The sequence below is a fragment of the Schistocerca serialis genome, chromosome 3, assembly GCF_023864345.2.
Source record: "Schistocerca serialis cubense isolate TAMUIC-IGC-003099 chromosome 3, iqSchSeri2.2, whole genome shotgun sequence".
In the NCBI taxonomy this organism is placed as follows: Eukaryota; Metazoa; Arthropoda; class Insecta; order Orthoptera; family Acrididae; genus Schistocerca; species Schistocerca serialis.
The window spans coordinates 48558129-48580910 of NC_064640.1; the positions used below are offsets into that span (position 1 = coordinate 48558129).

The 22782-nt window shown below is 43.8% G+C and overlaps 1 protein-coding gene across 1 annotated transcript in view; it reads right to left on the minus strand.

Annotated features, from left to right (window-relative positions):
* LOC126470674 (uncharacterized) overlaps window positions 1-22782 on the minus strand; it is a 1002968-nt gene that overhangs the window by 305899 nt on the left and 674287 nt on the right. The window contains exon 6 of the mRNA XM_050098669.1: window positions 12634-12886. Coding sequence (XP_049954626.1) covers window positions 12634-12886 — 253 coding nt within the window. The remainder of the gene's footprint in view (window positions 1-12633; window positions 12887-22782) is intronic.

A 22782-nucleotide genomic window follows, 5' to 3' on the forward strand; every position in this document is an offset into this window, starting at 1 on the left:
GCCACAGCGCGTTCGACGCTTTGCTTTGTTCATTAAGTTCCGTGTGGAAAGTACCTGTTGATGGAATCCTGATGAGCAAACTTGGTGCTAACCTCCTCACTCGGTTCATTCCACAAATACTCTGTCTTTCAAGCAATAATTAGGAGTTCCACGAGGGCTATCAATGAACGGTTTCACGCGGTATCTCTTCTTTTCACTAACACGTTAGCGACATTTTAGAAAATGTTGGAGGCATTTGTTCGTCCTTTGGTTGCCTTACTCTGCCACCGAGAAATTGTAGACAAAGTTTTCGAAAATATCTTTGGTTGCAATTACAATTGTGCACACCAGAAAATATCTGTAAGAGCCGAGAAATGAACTAATCACGTGCAAATGAGACGCTGAATGTGTAACTTTATGTTGCGAATACGTCGCACCTTCGGAAACAAGACCGATCACAGTTTTCGATTGTATTCACGGTATTAAATATACTGTGACGCGAGATGTAACACTAGTAAAGAAATTCGGTTTCTGCTGTAGTGGGATTGAAATCGTCGTCTGGTCACCCTGATTTGGAATTTTCCGCGGTTTACTCAGAACGCTATGGGCGAGTTCCTGGATACTTACTTAAACGATTCCACAGCCGTTTTACTTCATACCTTGCCCAGTACAGAAAAATTCGCTATCTTGCTTGCATTTATTAGAGTGAGTTTTTGAATGAGAAAAGAGTCAGTTATTGAATGTATTTGAAAAAACTTAAATGCTTAGAATGTAATTCGCCACAAAATGTTAAGCATGGTACAAGAGATTAGATTAGATTAGATTAGATTAATACTAGTTCCATGGATCATGAATACGATATTTCGTAATGATGTGGAACGAGTCAAATTTTCCAATACATGACATAATTAGGTTAATTTAACAACATACTTAAGTTAATATAACAACTTTATTTTTTTTATTTTTTTATTTTTTTAAATATTTTTTTCTTTTTTTTTCCTTAATTTATATCTAAAAATTCCTCTATGGAGTAGAGAGGAAGGTGAAAAATACCGTAAGCCGTAGAGGATTCTAAATTGAATGTTGTCAGATGAACATTTCAGATAGTACGACATCTTAAATGAGCAATGCGCGTCAAGCAGTCTTTCGCAATCTTGCTTATGTTTCATAGCTAACGCTACACTGAGGTGACAAAACTCACGCGATAGCGATATGCGCTTATACAGATGGAAGTAGTGTTGCGTACACGAGGTACAAAAGGGCAGTGCATTGCCGGAGCTGTCATTCCTAATGAGGTGATTCATGTGAAGGGTTTTCCGGCGTGATTATTGAAGCACGATGGCAATTAGCAGACTTTGAATGCGAGATGATAGTTGGAGGTAGACACATGGGACAGTCCATTTCGTAAATATTAGGGAATTCAATATTCCGAGTTCCACACTGTCGAGTGTGCCGAGAAATCCTAATTTTAGGCATTATCTCTCACGATGGACAAAGCAGTGTCCGATGGCCTTCACTTAACAACTGAGAGCAGCGTCATTTGCATATAGTTGTGAGTGATAACAGACAAGCAACAGCCGGCCGTGGTGGCCTGGCAGTTCTAGGCACTTCCGTCCGGAACCACGTGACTGATACGGTCGCAGGTTCAAATCCTGCCTCGGGCATGGATGTGTGTGATGTCCTTAGGTTAGTTAGGTTTAAGTGGTTCTAAGTTCTAGGGTACTGATGACCTCAGATGTTGAGTCCCACAGTGCTCAGAGCCATTTGAACCATTTAGACAAGCAACATTGCGTGAAATAACCCCAGAAATCTATGTGGTACGTACGACGAATGTATCCGTTAGGACAGTGTGGCAAAATTTGCCGTGAATGGACTAAGGCGACAGACGATCGATACGAGTGTCTTTGATAACAGCACGACATCACTTGCAGCGCCTCTCATTGGCTCGTGACCAAATGGGTTGGACCCTAGACGTCTGGGAAACCGTGTCCTGGTCAGATGAGAACCGATTTCAGTTGGTAAGAGGTGATGGTAGGGTTCGAGTGTGTCGCACACCCTAGCAAGCCATGGATCCACGTTGTCAAAAGACGCTTTGCAAGCTGATGGTGATTTCATAATGGTGTGGGCTGTATTTACATGGAATGGACTGGGTCCTCTGATCCAACTGAGCTGATCATTGACTGGAAGTAGTACAGCTACTTGGAGAGCATTTGCAGCCATTCATGGACTTTATGTTCTCAAACAATGATGTCATGTCACTGGGCCACAACTGTTCGCTACTGGTTTGAAGAACATTCTGGACATTTGGCGAATGATTTGGCTACTCAGTTCGCCCGACATGAATTCCATGGAACATTTATGGGACATAATCGAGAGGTCAGCTCGTGCGCAAGATCCTGCACTACCAACACATTCGTAATTATGGACAGCTTTGTAGGCATTGTGACTCAATATTTCTGCAGGGCACTTCCAACGATTTGTTGAGGCCATACCACATCGAGTTACTACACTAGGCTGGGAAAAAGGAGATCCGACAAGATATTAGGAGGTATTCCATAGCTTATGTCATGTCAGCGTGTGAATACGTGATACATCCAGGTTGGTGAGGCCACTTTAAAACAATACACAACCGTCCGCGATGTCTCCACAGCGGAATCTACTAGCACAGTTCACAATCAGAGACAAACTGGAACATCACTGTTAAAGAGCGATTTAATGTATGGTTCAACAGGACGTAATATCCTGAAAGCCGAACGAATGTACAGAATAAACTTTCGCAATAGGTGTCATAGAAATCGAGAGAAACTTATTTCCGTTGTCAGAAACTGGGTCATTCGAAGCGCAGAGAGTTATCCAATGTTCTCAACAAAGAATTAATGTCTCAGTGGAATTTGAAGAGGTTATATTGGGTAGTGTAAGAAAAGGTTCATCAACTAGCCCGTGACGTGCACACTTAGAAGAATAAAGGGAAGTAGTACTTACAACTCTCTCATAAACGAGTTCAGTTCTGTACAGGGTGACCGAGGACGAAAGCCCAGTATCGACAAATATGATAAGACCGATTAATAGTAGCCAAAAATTCTAGTGATAATGGGATCTAAAATGCGCGCTTTAAAAGCTATGAGCACTTCATCTTCGATACTGTGAAACAAATCGTTTCTATTGGAAGATCTTTGTTTCCCATGTTTTGAGAGGTGGCAGTATGAACCAAAACAAGAAAAAACGTTCAGTAAAGAAGGGCTCTAAAATACATCGTTAAGAGCCTCGAGCACTTGTTCTGTAGAAGAGATTTGTTTCACATTAGCAAAGATGAAGAAGTGCTCATAGTTCTTAAGCTATGTATTGTAAAGCCATGTATACTGTACTTACGGTTTCGAATGATCATTCCCGTAATATCCCTGCGTACTGACCATTCCTCTTGGCACAGCATGACATGGATTATCCAACGCGATATATCAGTACCGCTTTAACTTGCACAGCTATTTGGCCGGGTCAGAATCAAAATGTTGTTGACGGATGAGGCTTCTTTCAACCATGAATGTGTTTTCCACTGCAGCAAAAGCCATATGTAGGGGATGAAAATCCGTACGTTAGCTTCCTTTTCTTTTCCCTGGGCTTATCCCGTACCTTCTCGGGGTCGTCATGTTATTCTGGATTTGGCAATGTTGTTGCTAGAAGGGGCCTGATGTCCTTCCTGCCGCCATCCCTTCTCTCCCGGGACGGAATTTGAGTACCCTCTCTGTCTTTTTTTAGTGTTATCCCATGTAAAAGTGCGAGAACGTTCTCAAAGTATTTGCTTATTGTGTAACTGAGGCGGGGCGTAATAACAGGCCCGATATTCCCCTTGTCGGACATGGGAAAACGCCTAAAGACCACATCCAGGTTGGCTTGCACACCAGCCGCCGATATTAATCCGGCGGGCGAATTCGATTCGGGAACTCGATCCTCCTCGGTCCGTGCTGACCCCCCCGCCCCCTACCTCCCGCCGTCAAGTCATTGAAGTGGCGCTTTAACACGCACGGCTGTACGGGCGGGTCGAAATCCAAACGTCACGCTCGTCTTAAATCACCATCAACGATTCCGTATCAACTTGCATGCTGTAAGTTTCCAAGATTAACTTTTAGGACCTTTTTTTGTAGCCGCTCTGGGTCGGAGTACCTATTGTTCATGCGTGATGTGCTGCCACTCTTATTTGAGATATTTCAGCTTCTGTTTTTGGCGAGAATATGCGGTTGCAGCTTTCCAATGCACCGACCATTAATATCGAGGAGTACGTGAACTACAAGGTCAGCGAGATCGCCGGGTCTTATTTGTAAGATTTTGTTGCTGTGGAGTTCCCCGAAGAAGTTCCGGTACGACGGTACGAAACTCCAGCAGGACCTGATTGGTAGATGCCTGTGTAATTTGTATAACACATCGTGGGGTGGGGAGAGAGTACGCCATTATAAAGCATGCTCTGAGATGAACAGTTGCTGCGAGCCTGCGTTGTTACTATGACTTAAAAGTTAATTATGTGAGTAAACTGAGTATTCATTTTTAGCTGTTAGTTCTTGGTCTCCAAGATTCAGTCCAAAATTCTCTACAAACTGTACATTTTTCAACATAAGGATTTGACACACCGTGTGAACTACTTCATACATACATGTTGATTCAGCTGTCCCTACAAATGTCGTTTTATGTAATCCACAATGATATATCTGGTCTTCATAAAGCACACGCGAGATTTAAATAATTCCTCGATCGCTACACGCAAACTGTTAGCCCTACAGTAAAAAATGCACACGAACTTAATGTAGGAAAATTAATGTACCGGTAGTTCAATTTTGTACTGGGATACGTTTTCTCTAGAGAGCGTAGTTTTCGAGCAATTCAAGAAAAGTGCAAAAATGTGACGTTCAAACGCACCCCAAGCCCATATTCAGCACCCGCCGATTAGGATTTCTAGCATATGGTTCGTGGCACTCTCTCCTACCAATGTACAAAAATCTTTTACTGTACGAATTATTTCTCGCATCTGACCTTGTTTAGTCTTCATTGACTGACCTTTTTACGCCGCCGGCATAATTGATTGCTGACAAATTGTAAAATTGACGTTTGTGTAAATTTTACCTAACAATTTTGTGAATCCATAATGAGATTTTCACTCTGCAGCGGAGTGTGCGCTGATATGAAACTTCCTGGCAGATTAAAACTGTGTGTCCGACCGAGACTCGAACTCGGGACCTTTGCCTTTCGCGGGGAAGTGCTCCACCATCTGAGCTACCGAAGCATGACTCACGCCCGGTACTCACAGCTTTACTTCTGCCAGTATCTCGTCTCCTACCTTCCAAACTTTACAGATGCTCTCCTGCGAACCTTGCAGAACTAGCACTCCTGAAAGAAAGGATATTGCGGAGACATGGCTTAGCCACAGCCTGGGGGATGTTTCCAGAATGAGATTTTCACTCTGCAGCGGAGTGTGCGCTGATATGAAACTTCCTGGCAGATTAAAACTGTGTGCCCGACCAAGACTCGAACTCGGGACCTTTGCCTTTCGCGGGCAAGTGCTCTGCCATCTGCCATCTTGCCCGCGAAAGGCAAAGGTCCCGAGTTCGAGTCTCGGTCGGGCACACAGTTTGAATCTGTCAATAAGTTTCAATTTTGTGAATTTTAACAGCGTAAAATAGACAGTTGGATCGTTTGCTCGTCAGGTCTTCTGACTACGAAATTATTGTGCTTGTAATGGTTAAGTTTGGACAGAATTGTCAACGTAAGTAGTTTTAGCGTAACGTTTACAAAAGTCGTTTTTCTTTCGTTACTCTCACAAGGACGTCCAAATTAATAATGTTGACGAAATGGTCGACTATGCTGCTGGCGTAATACCCCAATCAATATAGACGAAAAAAGTTCGAATATCAGGAATAGTTCGTGTAGTCGAAAATTTTTGTACAGTGGCAGGAGGCAGTGCCACGAAGAACATACTAGAAATTCTGACTGGTGTGGCATGAGTGTGGGTATAGAGGTGCGTTTTCTCAAGTGAAAACATATCCCAGTACGAAATTTAACTACATTAAATTTACTACAAAAAGGCCCTGTTCATTTTTTCTGTAGGACTAATATTTTGCGCATAGTCAGCGAGAGAATATGAAAATCTCGCGCAGTGTTTTTGAAGGCCAGATATAATATTGCAGGTTGCATAAAACGACATCGGCAGGTGCAGCAGAATCAGCCAGTACGTGTAACCTGCCATCCTCCAAAGTGTTTCACGCTGTGTACGTATAAAAACCCTCTCTTTCTCTGTCTGTGTATAACGTACCAACTGTGTATTAGATTTTGCTTCGCTGTTATAATAATTCTTCCAAAAAATGACTCATCATCACTACACCAAAAAAATCACCGTAAAGTACACGTTTCCACTTACTGCTAGCCCTACTAATATGTTTAACTATCATTTTTGAAAGGATAATAATGTCGCATGCGTCCACTAACAGATGAAATGGCGTGTAAGTTCCAAACGACTTATTCCATTGTCCAGTTACCTTTCCAATAAAGTACGAAAATAGCAGACAACATACCTCATTCTTTGCTGCCCTTTGGCTTCGAACCAGCTCCCTGTGTGATTCTCGGAATAAAGACTCAGCGAGTACTTGCTGAATATAGTACGTTTTTGAGTTTTTCCAATTGCACCTCCTATGACACTCACTTACTGAAAAGGATTTTAAGCGGCAATTATTTTTATCTTACTTCGTTATAGTTTAGTATCTTTATCTCCGTCCGCTCTTTGTAGATATTTCTTTAAAGTGTCTCTTTTATTCTTTGCGTGATTTTGTTTGATTAACCGACAATTAATGGTAAATGGAGTTTGGAAAAAATGGAGAGGAGCTATTGGCAATTTGCGACTTTGAGTGGGTCGCTGAGGCTGAACAGGTGAGGATTAAAATGATTCGTACATTTCCTGTAACATTGTGACAGAGCTCTGCACTATATGCAATTGTTTCTCATTTTGTCAGTAATTCAAAGAAGCTGCGGAACCGGGGTTAAATAATACAGTAAATCTTCATTCAGAGTTTTTAGTAATACGTTATAGGTCTTGTTTCTTCCAATCAACCACTGTATGAGTATATGCACCTCTTTACCCAACTTCCGTCACCTCCAAGTCAGTTAACTAAAGCAATGTATCTACATTATTGGACATAAAAATTGCAAAACTAAGAAATAAAGCAAATAATGAAATTTTGCTTATTGTGCGTATGCAGTATAGTGGGAAGAACAGATTTGAAGATGATTTGGGGTACACTAGGTGCGAAATTCTGTGCATAGAGGTGCCACCTTTGGTATGCCATTCCATGCTGCTTGAGCTCAGTGTCATGGTTCATCAATTGTAGTGTTTGTCCAGCTGCGGCATGCCAGAGTGGCGGTAACCCACGACCAGATGTTTCCAGTGGCTGAGAGATCTGGAGGACGTGCTTGTCAGGACAACAGTCGATCATCGTCTGTATCGAGGACTGTGTAAAGAGGGCGGACAATATGTGGACTTATATTATCTTGTTGAAAGATGTCACGGAGACCTCGAAGACAGGGCACAGCCACAGGCCTTAATTCGTCAGAAATATAAATGCTGCACAAATTACCAGCCATGAGAAACCGAGGTGATATGGTTGTGAACCCAACGGCACCCCTTACCATGGCGTGCTAGGCCCATATAGGGTGATTCAGGAGGAAAGGTGGGTGCTTTGAGGGATGATATTATTGGTGATTCTGAATAAAGAACTTCGTATGGACATACACCCTATTCCGAATGATATCAGAGGTAGAACACGTTTAATGTAAGTTTTGTACGTTCTTCTTGAATAACACGAAGACCGCGGTCTCTAGCGAAAACGTGTCACAGTACAAAATTAAACACTTGGATTTCCTATAAAAAATATCATATTAATTTTTTTCTCTGGGGCTAATAATTTGCGTGAAGAGCGTGAAAGACTATTTAAAATGGTTCAAATGGCTCTAAGCACTATGGGACTTAACATCAGAGGTCATCAGTCCCCTAGACTTCGAACTACTTAAACCTAACTAACCTAAGGACATCACACATATCCATGCCCGAGGCAGGATTCGAACCTGCGACCGAAGCAGCAGCGCGATTCCGGACTGAGGTGCCTAGAACCGCTCGGCCACAGCGGCCGACTAATTTAAAATCTCGCACGACGCTCATGCACAGTAGCTTAGGTAGGTTTTGTAGGCCAATCTGAGGTAGTTTCCCGACTTGATACCCCACAAGTATCCTATATCAAACTGTTCGTCTCCAATCCCTCTACAACGCTTTCGTACACTGTAAACCATGACACTGTACTGAATAATACAGAAAACAAATAACGAAGTACATTAAACGTGTTTTATCTCGAAACCATTTAGAACAGGGCATTTGTCCATATGAAGTTTTTTGTTCAGAAGCACCAATACTATCACTGCTCGAAGCATACCGAGCGGGGTGGCGCAGTTGTTAGCATACTGGACTCACATTCGGGAGGACGGCAGCTCAAACACGCGTCCGGCCATCCCGGTTTAAGTTTTCCTTGATTTCCCTAAATATCTTAAGGCAAATGCCGGGACGGTTCTTCCGAAAGGTCAGAGTCGCTTTCCTTCTCCATCCTTTCTTAATCCGAGCTTGTGCTCCGTCTCTAATGACCTCGTTGTCGATGGGACGTTAAAGACTGATCTCCTCCTCCTCCTCCTTCTCCTCAATGCATGTATCTCTCCTCCTGACTCAGCCTGTATAACGACGAAGAATGCAGTCTGGTAAATTTCGTTTTCCTCGGAGGCTCCACATGCGGATATGTCCAACGTGCTGCTATACATATAGTCAGGACTGGTCTGCAAAGACGACATGGTGACGCTCCTATGTCCAGTGCATTGGGTGCACCGCTGTCTTCGTGCCTCTCACTTCCGGATGTCCACCACTCTTCACGGAACGTGGGGTTCGGAGGCTTGTCCGCTCTGTAAAGTAAGATAGATGGTGATCTGAGCACAATGCTGGTTCACGCACAAGTGTTTCGGAACACACCGTTCCGTGGCGGTCCGCAGCAGACACCCCTATGTAATCACATGCTGACCCAACGACGTCGTCAATTACGACTGCACTGGGCACAGAACCATCGGGATTCGGCAGTCAATCAATGGAAACGTATCGGCTCCTCGTGTGAATCACATTTATTACTACACTCGGTCGATGGTCGTGTCCACAAACGCCGTCATCGAGGTGAACGGCGGTTCGAAACGTGCAGCACGCCATGGACGCAGGCGTGTGGGAACAGTATTACGCTATGGCAGACATTCGTCTGCACTTTCATGGGACCTGTTGCAGCAATCGAAGACACGTTGACAGGTGCGAAGCACCTTCATGCTTGATGTCTTCCCGATGGCGATGTCATCTTGCAGCAGTGTACTTGTCCGTGTCTCGGAGCCGGAACCGTGCTGCAGTTGTTTGAGGAGCATTATAATGAAGTCACGCTGATGTCTCGGCGACGAAATCTGGCTGATGTAAATCCTGTCGAACCCATCTTGGTCGCTATCGGCCGCCATCACCGCGGACACAAATCAGCGGCCCGTTATTTACACAGTTACATGCACTGTGCGTAGACATCTAATGCCACATGTATCCACTAACCTACGATCAAACTTTCAAACCTATCAACAAACTGTCGGATTCCTGATCAGCAGAATCAGTGATGTATTTTGTTCCAAAGATGGAGAACAAGCTATTAAGCAGGTGGTAGTAATGTTTTGGCTCATCGGGTGTGCCGTATACGTCAATATCGAAGTTTCTTCGTGATTTTTGTTGGGTTTAGGCTATTAACATTCATTAGAGTTGGGTTGATAAAACTGAAGAAAAAAGAAATCCCGTTTTGAGATGCATATACGAATACGATCAAAAAACATGTTGAATTAATTTTTTTTAGCAAGAAATGTTGACCCTACAACCATCTGATATAATTTTTCCGATAGCCTGGAGAAAAGCAGCGTCAATCTGGAACACGTTCTGACTTGTCAGTCAACGTCCAGAGACGCTAGAGTGAGGTTGTGCTCGCGGTGTCTGTCGCGCGTCATGGATTTCGAACAACGCGTGAACATTAAGTTCTGTTTCAAGTTGCAAAAAAGTGCCAAAAATCATGAAATTTAGAAAGTGGTGTATGGCGATAATACTGTATGTCTGAAGACTTTACAAGTGGTATGAGCGATTTAAAAACGGAAATGAGTCTGTAGAAGACGAGAAACTTTCGGGACGTTCATTAAGTTCAAAAACAGGAGAAAACGTAGAAGAAGTGGCAAAAATTGGTCACTGAAACAGGCAAATAACTATTCGAGAGCTTACCGAAGAGCTCAATATCTAGTACGTGCCAGTAACCGATAATTTGCAAGTGAGACGAGTGAGTTGAAAATTTATTCCCAGACTTTTTAGTGATGAACAGAAGGAAAATCGTGGTCACGTTGTACGGAGCTGAAGCATCGTCTTCATTCAGATCCTCACTTCATGTCCAAAATTGTAACTGGAGATTAAATTTGAGTCTATGGGTATGATCTTTAGACGAAAATTCACAGTTCCCAATGGAAAACCAGCGAATTTTCTCGCCCTAAAAACGCACGACAGTCAATATCTAATGTCAAAATTAAGTTCACTGTTTTTCTCGATACTGGTGGCATAGTGCGATTTTAGTTTATTCCAAGGCATAAAACTGTAAAACGGACTTTTAAAAGGGCGTAATGCAACGTTTGGGAAACGATGCACGAAGAAAGAGCTCAGAAAAATGGTCCAATGGCTTCCTTCTTCATCACGACAACACGCCGTGCCACACTTCGCTTTTGATTTGTGGGTTTTGGGCCGGAAAAAGTGTTCCTGTCTGTCGAAATCCGCCTTAGTCACCAAATTTTGCTCCATGCTACTTGTGGTTCTTCCCAAAAATTAATACCGTGCTTAAAGTAAAACGATTTGACAGTATTCCTGACATTGAGCGAACTATGACAGAGCAGTTTAACGCGCTTGGAAAGGAAGTCTTCCAGAAATGCTTCCAGTCACGGATTCAACGTTGGGATACGTGCATTCCTAACCAAGGGCAGTACTTTGAAGAAGATAAATCGAATGACTTGTAAGCTTATTACTTTGCTTCTAATAAAATTATTCACTGTAGATTTGTATCACACCTGGTACATGACGAACACAATGAAATACGAAACTTTCGTAATGAACGAAAGGAAAGAAAGACTTTAAGTGAATTCAGCAATTTTCAAGATATAAGGCTACAAGTTTTAAATAGTTTCCCCGATAGGAAAATTTAATACGCTTCTAAATATTAACTCTGGTCATAATTTTGAAATTAAGAACAGATTTTTGACGTCCTTGGAGACACTAGGGATATTTATATGGTTCCTAAATTTCAGATTTTTTACACGATTTTTAAAGTGATAGAGACTTTAAAGTGGTTTTATATCACCGCGAGCAGCGGAATGCTGAGAAGGCTGTCTGCAGACGTTACTTGTCGCAACTATTGACCTCAAAACAGACGCTACCTATTAGACTATAGAGGCTAATGAAATACTCTTGCGAGAGGCGTTCAATAAGTAACGCAACACATTACTTTTCTCTCCCAATTTCGGTTGAAAATATGTGGTATTAGTTGTGAGACATGGTGGAATCTTCCCGCTTCAGCGCGTATAGTTTCATGATGTTCCGATTGGTGGCAGCAGCCGCGCGGGATTAGCCGAGCGGTCTCAGGCGCTGCTGTCATGGACTGTACCGCTGGTCACGGCGGAGGTTCGAGTCCTCCCTCGGGCATGGGTGTGTGTGTGTTTGTCTTTAGGATAATTTAGGTTAAGTGGTGTGTAAGGTTATGGACTGATGACCTTAGCAGTTAAGTCCCATAAGATTTCACACACATTTGAACTTTTTTTTTGTGGCAGCACTATACGTAGCCTTCAAAATAGCGTCACTAAAGGAGGTGCGTTCCAAGCAGAGAGCTGTGAGAGCATCGCAGATATTCATAGGCGCTTGTAGAATGTCTACGAAGACCTGGCAGTGAACAAAACCACGGTGAGTCGTTGGTCGAGGCGTCTGTCATCATCACAATGTCGCCCAAACCCGTCCAGTCTCCCGCGTGCCTGTCGGCTACACAAGGTTGTGCTACCCTCAGGAAATTTGAGAAAAGAATTCAGTTTGATCGTCGCCACAAAAATGTAAACGAACTTCTTCTTCTCCATGAAGACCTCGCACATGTATGCGCACCCGAGGGACGCTCAAAAAACTTTATAGGACTCTTCTTCCTCATCCACCCTAAAGCTACATCTTTTCGGCTCAACGATGGATGCACTCCGCGGGATGCAGTACTTGGATGATGGGGACGTTACTGACGCAGCAAGACGATGGCTGCGACGTCGTCCAGTAGAGTGATACCGTGCGGGCGTATAGGCCCTCCCACTAAGGTGGCGCAGCGCTGTCGCTCTGATCGGAGATTATGCAGAAAAATAGGAATTTGTAGCCAAAATAGTGGGGAATAATATAGTATTTTGGAATCTCGATAGAAACCAACCAGTTTACCGTAAGAGAAGTGTTGCATTACTTGTTGAACGATGCTCGTGATAGGTAATAGGGGTGAGCCCCCAGATTGGGAAGCAGCGTCGACTTACTTGCAGAGGCAGAAGGCTATCTCGAGCGTGAAGGGCAGCAGGTCCTTCTGTCGGTAGAAGTCCTGCAGCTTGTCCATGCAGCTGTGGCGGTGGCAGCGGCCGGGCGCGGGGTCGCAGGCGGCGAGCACGGGCTGCAGCTTGGCGCGGCACGAGGCGTTGCGCTGGCAGGCGTCCAGCGCCAGGTGGCACGTGCTCTGCAGGCTCAGGTTGCGCGTCTCGGCCGACGCGGACGCCGGCGCCGCCGCGTCGGAGCCTGCGGCCGCACCACCACCACCTGCTCACACTGCTACTCAACTTAGACACACACACGCACGCACTCGCAAAGGTACTTCCGAGCGGCAGCTGTTACACTCACAGGCACATCGTCTCGTGCAGAGGTACTAAATCTCCACGCTCTCAGCCCAAACCTCTGACGTTTGTAGTCGTAATAATGTGTAACAAACCAAAGAAACTCTATTTCAAAAGATGAAATATGAAACGAAAAACTACATTTCTTAAGTTCATTACATCTAAAATAAAAATCTCGACATTTCATATCTGCTAGCTTACACTCTAAAATGTGCACAATATGTTCACATATTTTACTCGACAGTCCTTTTACTATGAAGATATACCAACTGTCTCAGAAGTCTTTCCCTGACTACAAACATTCGTAAGGCATAAACGATGATTCGCGGTCAAAATACTTATTAACTCGAATTGTGTGTGACATACATACTTTCTATTACTTTCCAGAATGAGATTTTCACTCTGCAGCGGAGTGTGCGCTGATATGAAACTTCCTGGCGGATTAAAACTGTGTGCCGGGCCGAGACTCGAACTCGGGACCTTTGCCTTTCGCGGGTAAGTGCTCGCCCGCAAGTGCTTGCCCGCGAAAGGCAAAGGTCCCGAGTTCGAGTGTCGGCCCGGCACACAGTTTTAATCTGCCAGGAAGTTTCATTTCTGTTACTTTGTTCGTTACAGGGTCCAGTGACGTAACAACGGCGGAATCGGACACCATTTGCAAAGAATATGTACTCGAACCAGGAGAAAGCCCAAAGTGTCTCGTACGCACGGGAAAGAAGTTGTTTATACAGGGTGTACTGATGTCTTCGGAATCTTCAACTCACGAGACTATCTGCATACCTACTTCTTGGGACTTCTCACGAAGGTGTCTGTCTCTGTCTGAAATGTCTGCACTAGGTCCGGCCCTGCCTGTTCTAGGGAGATCACAGTCGCTCCCTGTTTCCTTAAACTTCTCGTACTACATCTTGACGCTTTTAACATCTGGTGGCTGTCTGTGGTATGCCATCTGGAATTTTCTCTGGACTGTTTTTGGTGACTATGTCTCGTGATACCAGAGGAAATATTGGGCTTTCTTCTGGTCTGAGTACACGTTGTTTGCAAATGGTGTCGGATTCCGCCGTTGTTACGTCACTGAACCCTGTAACAAACAAAGTAACAGCATGTATGTACACAAAGGTTTGAATATGTCACATACGATTCAATATTTGTCTATGTGTCATATGTTATGCCTTATGAATGTTTGTAATCAGGGAAAAACTTCTGCGACACCCAGCATTATGTAGTACTATTTGTACTGCCACAGAAGCATCAAGAAAGAACACCGAAAACATCAAAAAACAACATACTGATTAAGTGCAGTTAAAAAATGTCGGGTATCGCAGCATATTGAGATGCCGTCACTCCCAAATTAATTAGTTATTTTTGTTGAATTAGTTTATGAAACCTTTTTTGTTCTTTCACACTTCAATATTTCTTTCCTTGACTTACAATTTACTTTAACTTGCAAGTATTTACAGTGTAGTATCATTGATAAAATATGTTGCAGAAACTAAACAGTCGCACATAAGCTTCTAAAAATGTCATGTCTAACTAAAAATTATTTTCCGGATCCATTACATTCTCGGTGGGCCTATCTGTACATGCATTTTTGTCTAACTAGCCGTATGCACCCACCACCGGTGTTTAACAGCAACCGTTGAGTGGTTACTCACTTCCGTTTACAGCTGCACCTTGGAACAACGCAATTTTCATTAGACTTGAAATGATGACCTGCAAGTAATGAATATGAAAATTGACTATCAACAGTCTATATAATATTATATTCGTAGCAGAAGTTTTTAAAGTTTATTTAATGCAACGGCGTTTAACAATACATATACAGAACAGTATTTGTAGTGAAAGTTTTTTAAGATTTAAAAAAATTCATTTATGATTTTTATTATACAAACACTGTAATTCTTTTATACAGAAATGCACCCGAGGGCGTATTTAAGATTTGAAACCGGTCGCGGCTCTTTCAATGGACTATAATAAACAGCAAATGCCATCATACGGAGTTTCATTCATCGAATTCTAATTTGCTAATAACATCTTGGGTACTACTAGGGTATGAAAATTGCGTCTATTACGTAAAAGTTAAATATAGGTTTGCATGAGACACTTCTCTACCTCTCATTAGTGAATAATTTTCTCCGTAAAATGCTGGTTAGAGGAAAAGCAAAGTGAACAGGAGCCAACAGAATAATGTGTCAGCCTGTAACGAAGAGATATACACTCGAAACGGATGCAGAGTATTCTGCCACCCTCGTCCGTAGCGATCGCTTCAACTGTATAGAAACAGCCGAGTAAAATCCTCTTCTCGGAAGGAAAATGTTACCTTGGAAGAGGACTGTGAAAATCCCACTGGGAATCCGATGCTGCCAAAGCAGTTTGGCATCCGTCTCGGGATGTTTAGGAAGAGGGCCAGTTTGTCTCGCGAGGTTATCAGAGTAACGCCCCGTGCGAGGTCCCCATTCTTCGGGCTTGGGAGGCCCTCTCGCTCTATAGCCAAGTTCCCAGCATACAGCTAGCACCGACCCACTCAAGCCTGAAATTTTAAAATATACGAGCGGTGAGAGATCAACCGTTTCTCCAGCTGAGCTTTCGCCTTTTCAAGAGGTGCGGGAAAGTCGTTTGTGCTGGAAAAGGTGGATCGTAGACAGTTTCTGTGACGCCGTAACAAAGGTAGAAGTCCTTTGTAGTCTGAGAAATGGGTGATCAATAAGGTGCAAACCCTTACCGTCGATTACAATTAATTACGTGGACTGGCTAATAAAGCAGTTGAAATACTACTCCAGTGCCAGTATTTCCGTTACTTGAATATTTTGAACCTCAGCAGTATGTAATAATAAGAATGTGCATTTTGAGAATCAAATTTCACACTTCTTTCATTCCTGCAGTCCTTGTACCGGAGAAGTAGTTCGGTCATTTTAATCCTGAACTGTACCTATTTATAAAGTTGCTTTGTGTATATTGTTTAGGAAAGTGGGTTTTCGAAAGTCGTCATAGAACGATGGATTAGGAAACATTGCTGAGTATTCATTTTATAAGGCAATGAAAGCACACAAAAACATACAGGGATACCTTCTCATTATCTCGTGGATGCAGCCACCTGCGTTAATATGCTGAAAGCAAAATGTACAATTGGGTTGTCAAAAAAAAATCGTTAATTCTCATGTCTTCAAAGGAGTAAACTAAACTTTCCTTTAGCGAACTATATACTATCACTAAAACTTTTCAGGCCATAAGACTCCCCTCATTTTACATTTTTACAAAAGCAGCGTTTCGGTCGTTTTGGTGATATCCTCTTATGAAGTCCGCTGGTGTCTTCAAATAGCTGAACAGAACTCAGCAACCCAGAAGACTCCTGAAGAAGGCAAATGACGCAGCTTTATCAACCTGAAGATTCTACTTCCACTAAGAATAGCCACAAATACTGCGAGTGCGAACATGAAGCACGCTCAAGGCGAACTTCAATAAATATAATTTAGAAATTTAGTCTACGCCTGCTTAAAAAATGATCCATTACTTCAGCAGAAAATTGAAAAAAATGTACCATATGTAGCAAGTCTAATTTTGCAGTAGTCATTTGCTGAATACAGTCGGAGACATTTTCCGTCTCTGCCCTAAAAGGAGTGGCCTGGATGATTTTCCAGAATGATGCTTTACACACTCTGCATTCAAAGTTTTATTAATTCAGGTGGTGGCATATGAGTAACATACTGCTTCCATAACACAGGGAAACATATGTCAATGCCGGCCGAAGTGACCGTGCGGTTAAAGGCGCTGCAGTCTGGAACCGCAAGACCGCTACGGTCGCAGGTTCGAATCCTGCCTCGGGCATGGATGTTTGTGTTGTCCTTAGGTTAGTTAGGTTTAACTAGTTCTAAGTTCTAGGGGACTAATGACCTCAGAAGTTGAGTCCCATAGTGCTCAGAGCCATTTGAACTATTTGAACATACGTCATTCACAAGCTATTGCTAAATCCTACAAGTATCTCCAAGTTTTCTGTTACTTTGGTAATTGTCATCAGGAAATGCTTCAACAGAAATAAATGCTGAATTAGAGCCCTGCAAATGGTCAGCATATATATGCAGCATGTCATTCCTAAGCGTCGTGAAGCGCATTTTCTCATTTTCTCCGGCGCCTCTCTACATATTTGTAATTCCGCTTTCGCGTTATGTAGCTGCGGTCCGCACACACAAAACTTTTGCTCATACGGCTTTCATGCGTCTCCCAGTATCGACGGAAAGCGTCGGTTTGTTTCCAGTTACAAACAAAATGATTGTTAAAGAGGAATCTTAGGTACCCATTCAATAGAGTGGTCCCAGATTAGTCTAGTGCGAGATTTTTTTGTCGATAGGTATCACCAGGGACAGTAAAACTCCGTGTAAAACCAGTACTCCAGCAATGCCCTGTCAGGCGCCTGCTGCCGCCAAGCATGCAGCTCCGAGCTGGATTGTTGTTTATTCTAGGTGGATTACTATCCCTGTTAATAATCATCGATAAAACAGACGTCGGACTAGACTAATTTGGGGGCGCTCTACTGGATTGTCACGTAAAATTTCACATTAAAAATAATTTTGTTTGTAATGGGAAACAAACCGACGCTTTCTGTTGACAGTGGGCGTCGCATGAAAGACGTGGCGAGCTGCGATTGTTTGGGTTGACTACAGCTACACAACGCAAAAACGAAACTGCAAATATCTGCCGAAGCACCAGAGAAAATACACCTAACGGCTCTTAGGAGAAACACCAGGTTTAGTAGAGGGTGGTTCAGGTGGGCTGTTCACCTCAAATATTTCCAGAATTCTTTAAGATATCATAATTTTGCTATCACCAGACGAATTGAGAGAAGTCCTCACAATATGATCTATAGCCTCCATCAATAGCTGTATTAATTACAAAGATATCAGTATCATCTTCGCTTTTTCAAATGGGAATATAGTAATTTCTGATGGTAATACTGTAATTCCAAAAAAGACGAATTCACTCTTGAAAATCGGATTATTAGTTTGGCGAAATTACAATACTTAGAATTTAAGATTTGTCTCTTTTAAACAGGAACCCGACTGCTATCTTGTATTGTATTGTATTCTATGGAACTGGGGACCTAGAAACGACGGAGAGGCTTCGTCCCCGCCGTAGCCCTCATTGGTTTACAACCCCACAAGTGTAGCCCCAATGTTTGCGTGGTAGAATAATTATGGTGTACGCGTACGTGGAGAAAGTGTTTGCGCAGCAGTCGCCAACGTAGTGTAACTGAGGCGGAATAAGGGGAACCAGCCCGCATTCGGCTTAAAAACCATCCACAGACTGACCGGCACACCGGACTTCGACACTAATTCACCGGGCGGATTCGTGCCGGGGACCGGCACGCCTTCCCGCCCGGACTGCTATCTTACTCGGACGTTCGTAATTTTATATCCGATGTAAACGTGTATCGTGACGTTAAATTCATGACGCGAAGTTTTTATTTAACAATCTTTGTATCTCAGTTCCTGTTTTACAAATCTATTCCAATTTTGGCGTATGTCTTTCTTTCCAAGCTCTGACAGAAACAAGAAGAGAGCTATTACCGTAGTTAAATGGTGAACGTTACTTAGATGCCACTTCTGTTGCCTTCCAGTCGGATGGTTTAGATGGCTCTGAGCACTATGGGACTTATCTCCTGAGGTCATCAGTCCCCTAGACGTAGAACTACTTACACCTAACTAACCTAAGGACATCACACACATCCATACCCGAGGCAGGATTCAAACCTGCGACCGTAGCAGTTGTGCGGTTCCAGACTGTAGCGCCTAGAACCTCTCGGCCACCCCGGCCGGCCCTTCCAGTCGGCGTGCAGGTCCAGCCAGATGTAGCATGATGTGATTGGTATCACTTTTGTTCTTTGGGGCCCGGAGTGTATGTGATTGGTATCAGTTCTCAAATAAAATTTTCTCCACACTTTCTCATTTGTGCTTAAACTCTGCGGGCTGCGCCAAGCTCGAACGCCCCATCAGGCAGGTGCGACAGTTTCGTATAACAACAGGAGGCCAGCCGGAATGGCCGAGCGGTTCTAGGCGCTACAGTCTGGAACCGCGCGACCACTACGTTCGCAGGTTCGAATCCTGCCTCGGGCATGGATGTGTGTGATGTCCTTAGGTTAGTTATGTTTGAGTGGTTCTACGATCTAGGGGACTGATGACCTCAGCAGTTGAGTCGCATAGTGCTCAGAGCCATTTGAACTATTTGAACATACGTCATTCACAAGCTATTGCTAAATCCTACAAGTATCTCCAAGTTTTCTGTTACTTTGGTAATTGTCATCAGGAAATGCTTCAACAGAAATAAATGCTGAATTAGAGCCCTGCAAATGGTCAGCATATATATGCAGCATGTCATTCCTAAGCGTCGTGAAGCGCATTTTCTCATTTTCTCCGGCGCCTCTCTACATATTTGTAATTCCGCTTTCGCGTTATGTAGCTGCGGTCCGCACACACAAAACTTTTGCTCATACGGCTTTCATGCGTCTCCCAGTATCGACGGAAAGCGTCGGTTTGTTTCCAGTTACAAACAAAATGATTGTTAAAGAGGAATCTTAGGTACCCATTCAATAGAGTGGTCCCAGATTAGTCTAGTGCGAGATTTTTTTGTCGATAGGTATCACCAGGGACAGTAAAACTCCGTGTAAAACCAGTACTCCAGCAATGCCCTGTCAGGCGCCTGCTGCCGCCAAGCATGCAGCTCCGAGCTGGATTGTTGTTTATTCTAGGTGGATTACTATCCCTGTTAATAATCATCGATAAAACAGACGTCGGACTAGACTAATTTGGGGGCGCTCTACTGGATTGTCACGTAAAATTTCACATTAAAAATAATTTTGTTTGTAATGGGAAACAAACCGACGCTTTCTGTTGACAGTGGGCGTCGCATGAAAGACGTGGCGAGCTGCGATTGTTTGGGTTGACTACAGCTACACAACGTTAAAACGAAACTGCAAATATCTGCCGAAGCACCAGAGAAAATACACCTAACGGCTCTTAGGAGAAACACCAGGTTTAGTAGAGGGTGGTTCAGGTGGGATGTTCACCTCAAATATTTCCAGAATTCTTTAAGATATCATAATTTTGCTATCACCAGACGAATTGAGAGAAGTCCTCACAATATGATCTATAGCCTCCATCAATAGCTGTATTAATTACAAAGATATCAGTATCATCTTCGCTTTTTCAAATGGGAATATAGTAATTTCTGATGGTAATACTGTAATTCCAAAAAAGACGAATTCACTCTTGAAAATCGGATTATTAGTTTGGCGAAATTACAATACTTAGAATTTAAGATTTGTCTCTTTTAAACAGGAACCCGACTGCTATCTTGTATTGTATTGTATTCTATGGAACTGGGGACCTAGAAACGACGGAGAGGCTTCGTCCCCGCCGTAGCTCTCATTGGTTTACAACCCCACAAGTGTAGCCCCAATGTTTGCGTGGTAGAATAATTATGGTGTACGCGTACGTGGAGAAAGTGTTTGCGCAGCAGTCGCCAACGTAGTGTAACTGAGGCGGAATAAGGGGAACCAGCCCGCATTCGGCTTAAAAACCATCCACAGACTGACCGGCACACCGGACTTCGACACTAATTCACCGGGCGGATTCGTGCCGGGGACCGGCACGCCTTCCCGCCCGGACTGCTATCTTACTAGGACGTTCGTAATTTTATATCCGATGTAAACGTGTATCGTGACGTTAAATTCATGACGCGAAGTTTTTATTTAACAATCTTTGTATCTCAGTTCCTGTTTTACAAATCTATTCCAATTTTGGCGTATGTCTTTCTTTCCAAGCTCTGACAGAAACAAGAAGAGAGCTATTACCGTAGTTAAATGGTGAACGTTACTTAGATGCCACTTCTGTTGCCTTCCAGTCGGATGGTTTAGATGGCTCTGAGCACTATGGGACTTAACTCCTGAGGTCATCAGTCCCCTAGACGTAGAACTACTTACACCTAACTAACCTAAGGACATCACACACATCCATACCCGAGGCAGGATTCAAACCTGCGACCGTAGCAGTTGTGCGGTTCCAGACTGTAGCGCCTAGAACCTCTCGGCCACCCCGGCCGGCCCTTCCAGTCGGCGTGCAGGTCCAGCCAGATGTAGCATGATGTGATTGGTATCACTTTTGTTCTTTGGGGCCCGGAGTGTATGTGATTGGTATCAGTTCTCAAATAAAATTTTCTCCACACTTTCTCATTTGTGCTTAAACTCTGCGGGCTGCGCCAAGCTCGAACGCCCCATCAGGCAGGTGCGACAGTTTCGTATAACAACAGGAGGCCAGCCGGAATGGCCGAGCGGTTCTAGGCGCTACAGTCTGGAACCGCGCGACCACTACGTTCGCAGGTTCGAATCCTGCCTCGGGCATGGATGTGTGTGATGTCCTTAGGTTAGTTAGGTTTGAGTGGTTCTACGATCTAGGGGACTGATGACCTCAGCAGTTGAGTCGCATAGTGCTCAGAGCCATTTGAACCATTTGAACAACAGGAGCTTCCGCGTAACACAGAAATCGGTTTAATGTTCAAAACACATGGAATCTTCTCCGAAACTACTAATAGGTTTTTAAGAGTGAAAGGCAGAGTGACGATAGCGGTATTAGAAGTTGCTATACTTGAGAAAGCGAAGTTGGTACTTATATCTCTGTAACTGATGTAGCTATGAAGAAATTGTACGTCATTTAGTGAGCACTTTTTAACATTTCATACTAATGAAAAGATATCACAAACGGTTCACGAAATGACGGACGTGAGCAGATTACCTGAAATGGACACACACGCGAACGCGCGAACACACACACACACACACACACACACACACACACACACACACTCTCTCTCTCTCTCTCTCCCCCTCACACACACACACACACACACACACACACACATACACAGAGAGAGAGAGAAAGAGAGAGAGACCTATTAGCTAGAACTTTATGATCACTGTCCACCGTGAGATTGACTGCTGCTTGGTGGCTTTGCGGGTACTTGGCGTGTCGAGGCAAATATACAAGCGAAGAAGAGACGACTGGGAAGTTATTCTAGTGACGACACACACTGCAAATAGCGAAGTCCACTGACGTATGCGTTTTTGACATAGCGTAGATTGTCATGGACCGACACCTGCGAGCGTGATCTCGGAAACGGCGAAGCTGATTGGCTGTTCATGTGCTGGCGCTGTGAATGATTGAATGAATGTGAAACCAGGATTAGGCGGCTAGGCGTTGTACGTCCACGCTACATCACAGAACACGGAGCTCGGATTCTTACTCACTCTATAAAGCAGGATAGGAGGTCTGTAGCACATCTGACGACAGAGTAAAATGCTGGTCCAGTCACAACTGTTTCTGAGCACCACGTTCAGTGCAAATTAACGAACATGGTACTCCGCAGCAAATGGGCTCTATGTTTTCCTTGCCGAACCAATGATATCGTGAATTACGATTTAGAGGAGATGGAACTATCGAGACTGGACCGTAGACTATTGGAAACGTGTCGTCTGATCAGAAGAGTCACGTTTCTTGTTACCCCAAGTCGATAGTCTTGTCCGGATACGCAAAGCTGCTTAAACATGCACCGCGCCATGGATGCAGGCCGTGGGGCAATATTATGTATCGAAGAAATACATCTGGGCCTGCATAGGACCTGTGGCAATAATCGAAGGAACCACGACAGCTGAGAACATTATTGCGGTCCACCTACGTCCGTTCGTGGCGCCTTGTGACGATCCACGCGGCTCCCCCCGTCGGAGGTTCGAGTCCTGCCTCGCGCATGGGTGTGTTTGTTGTC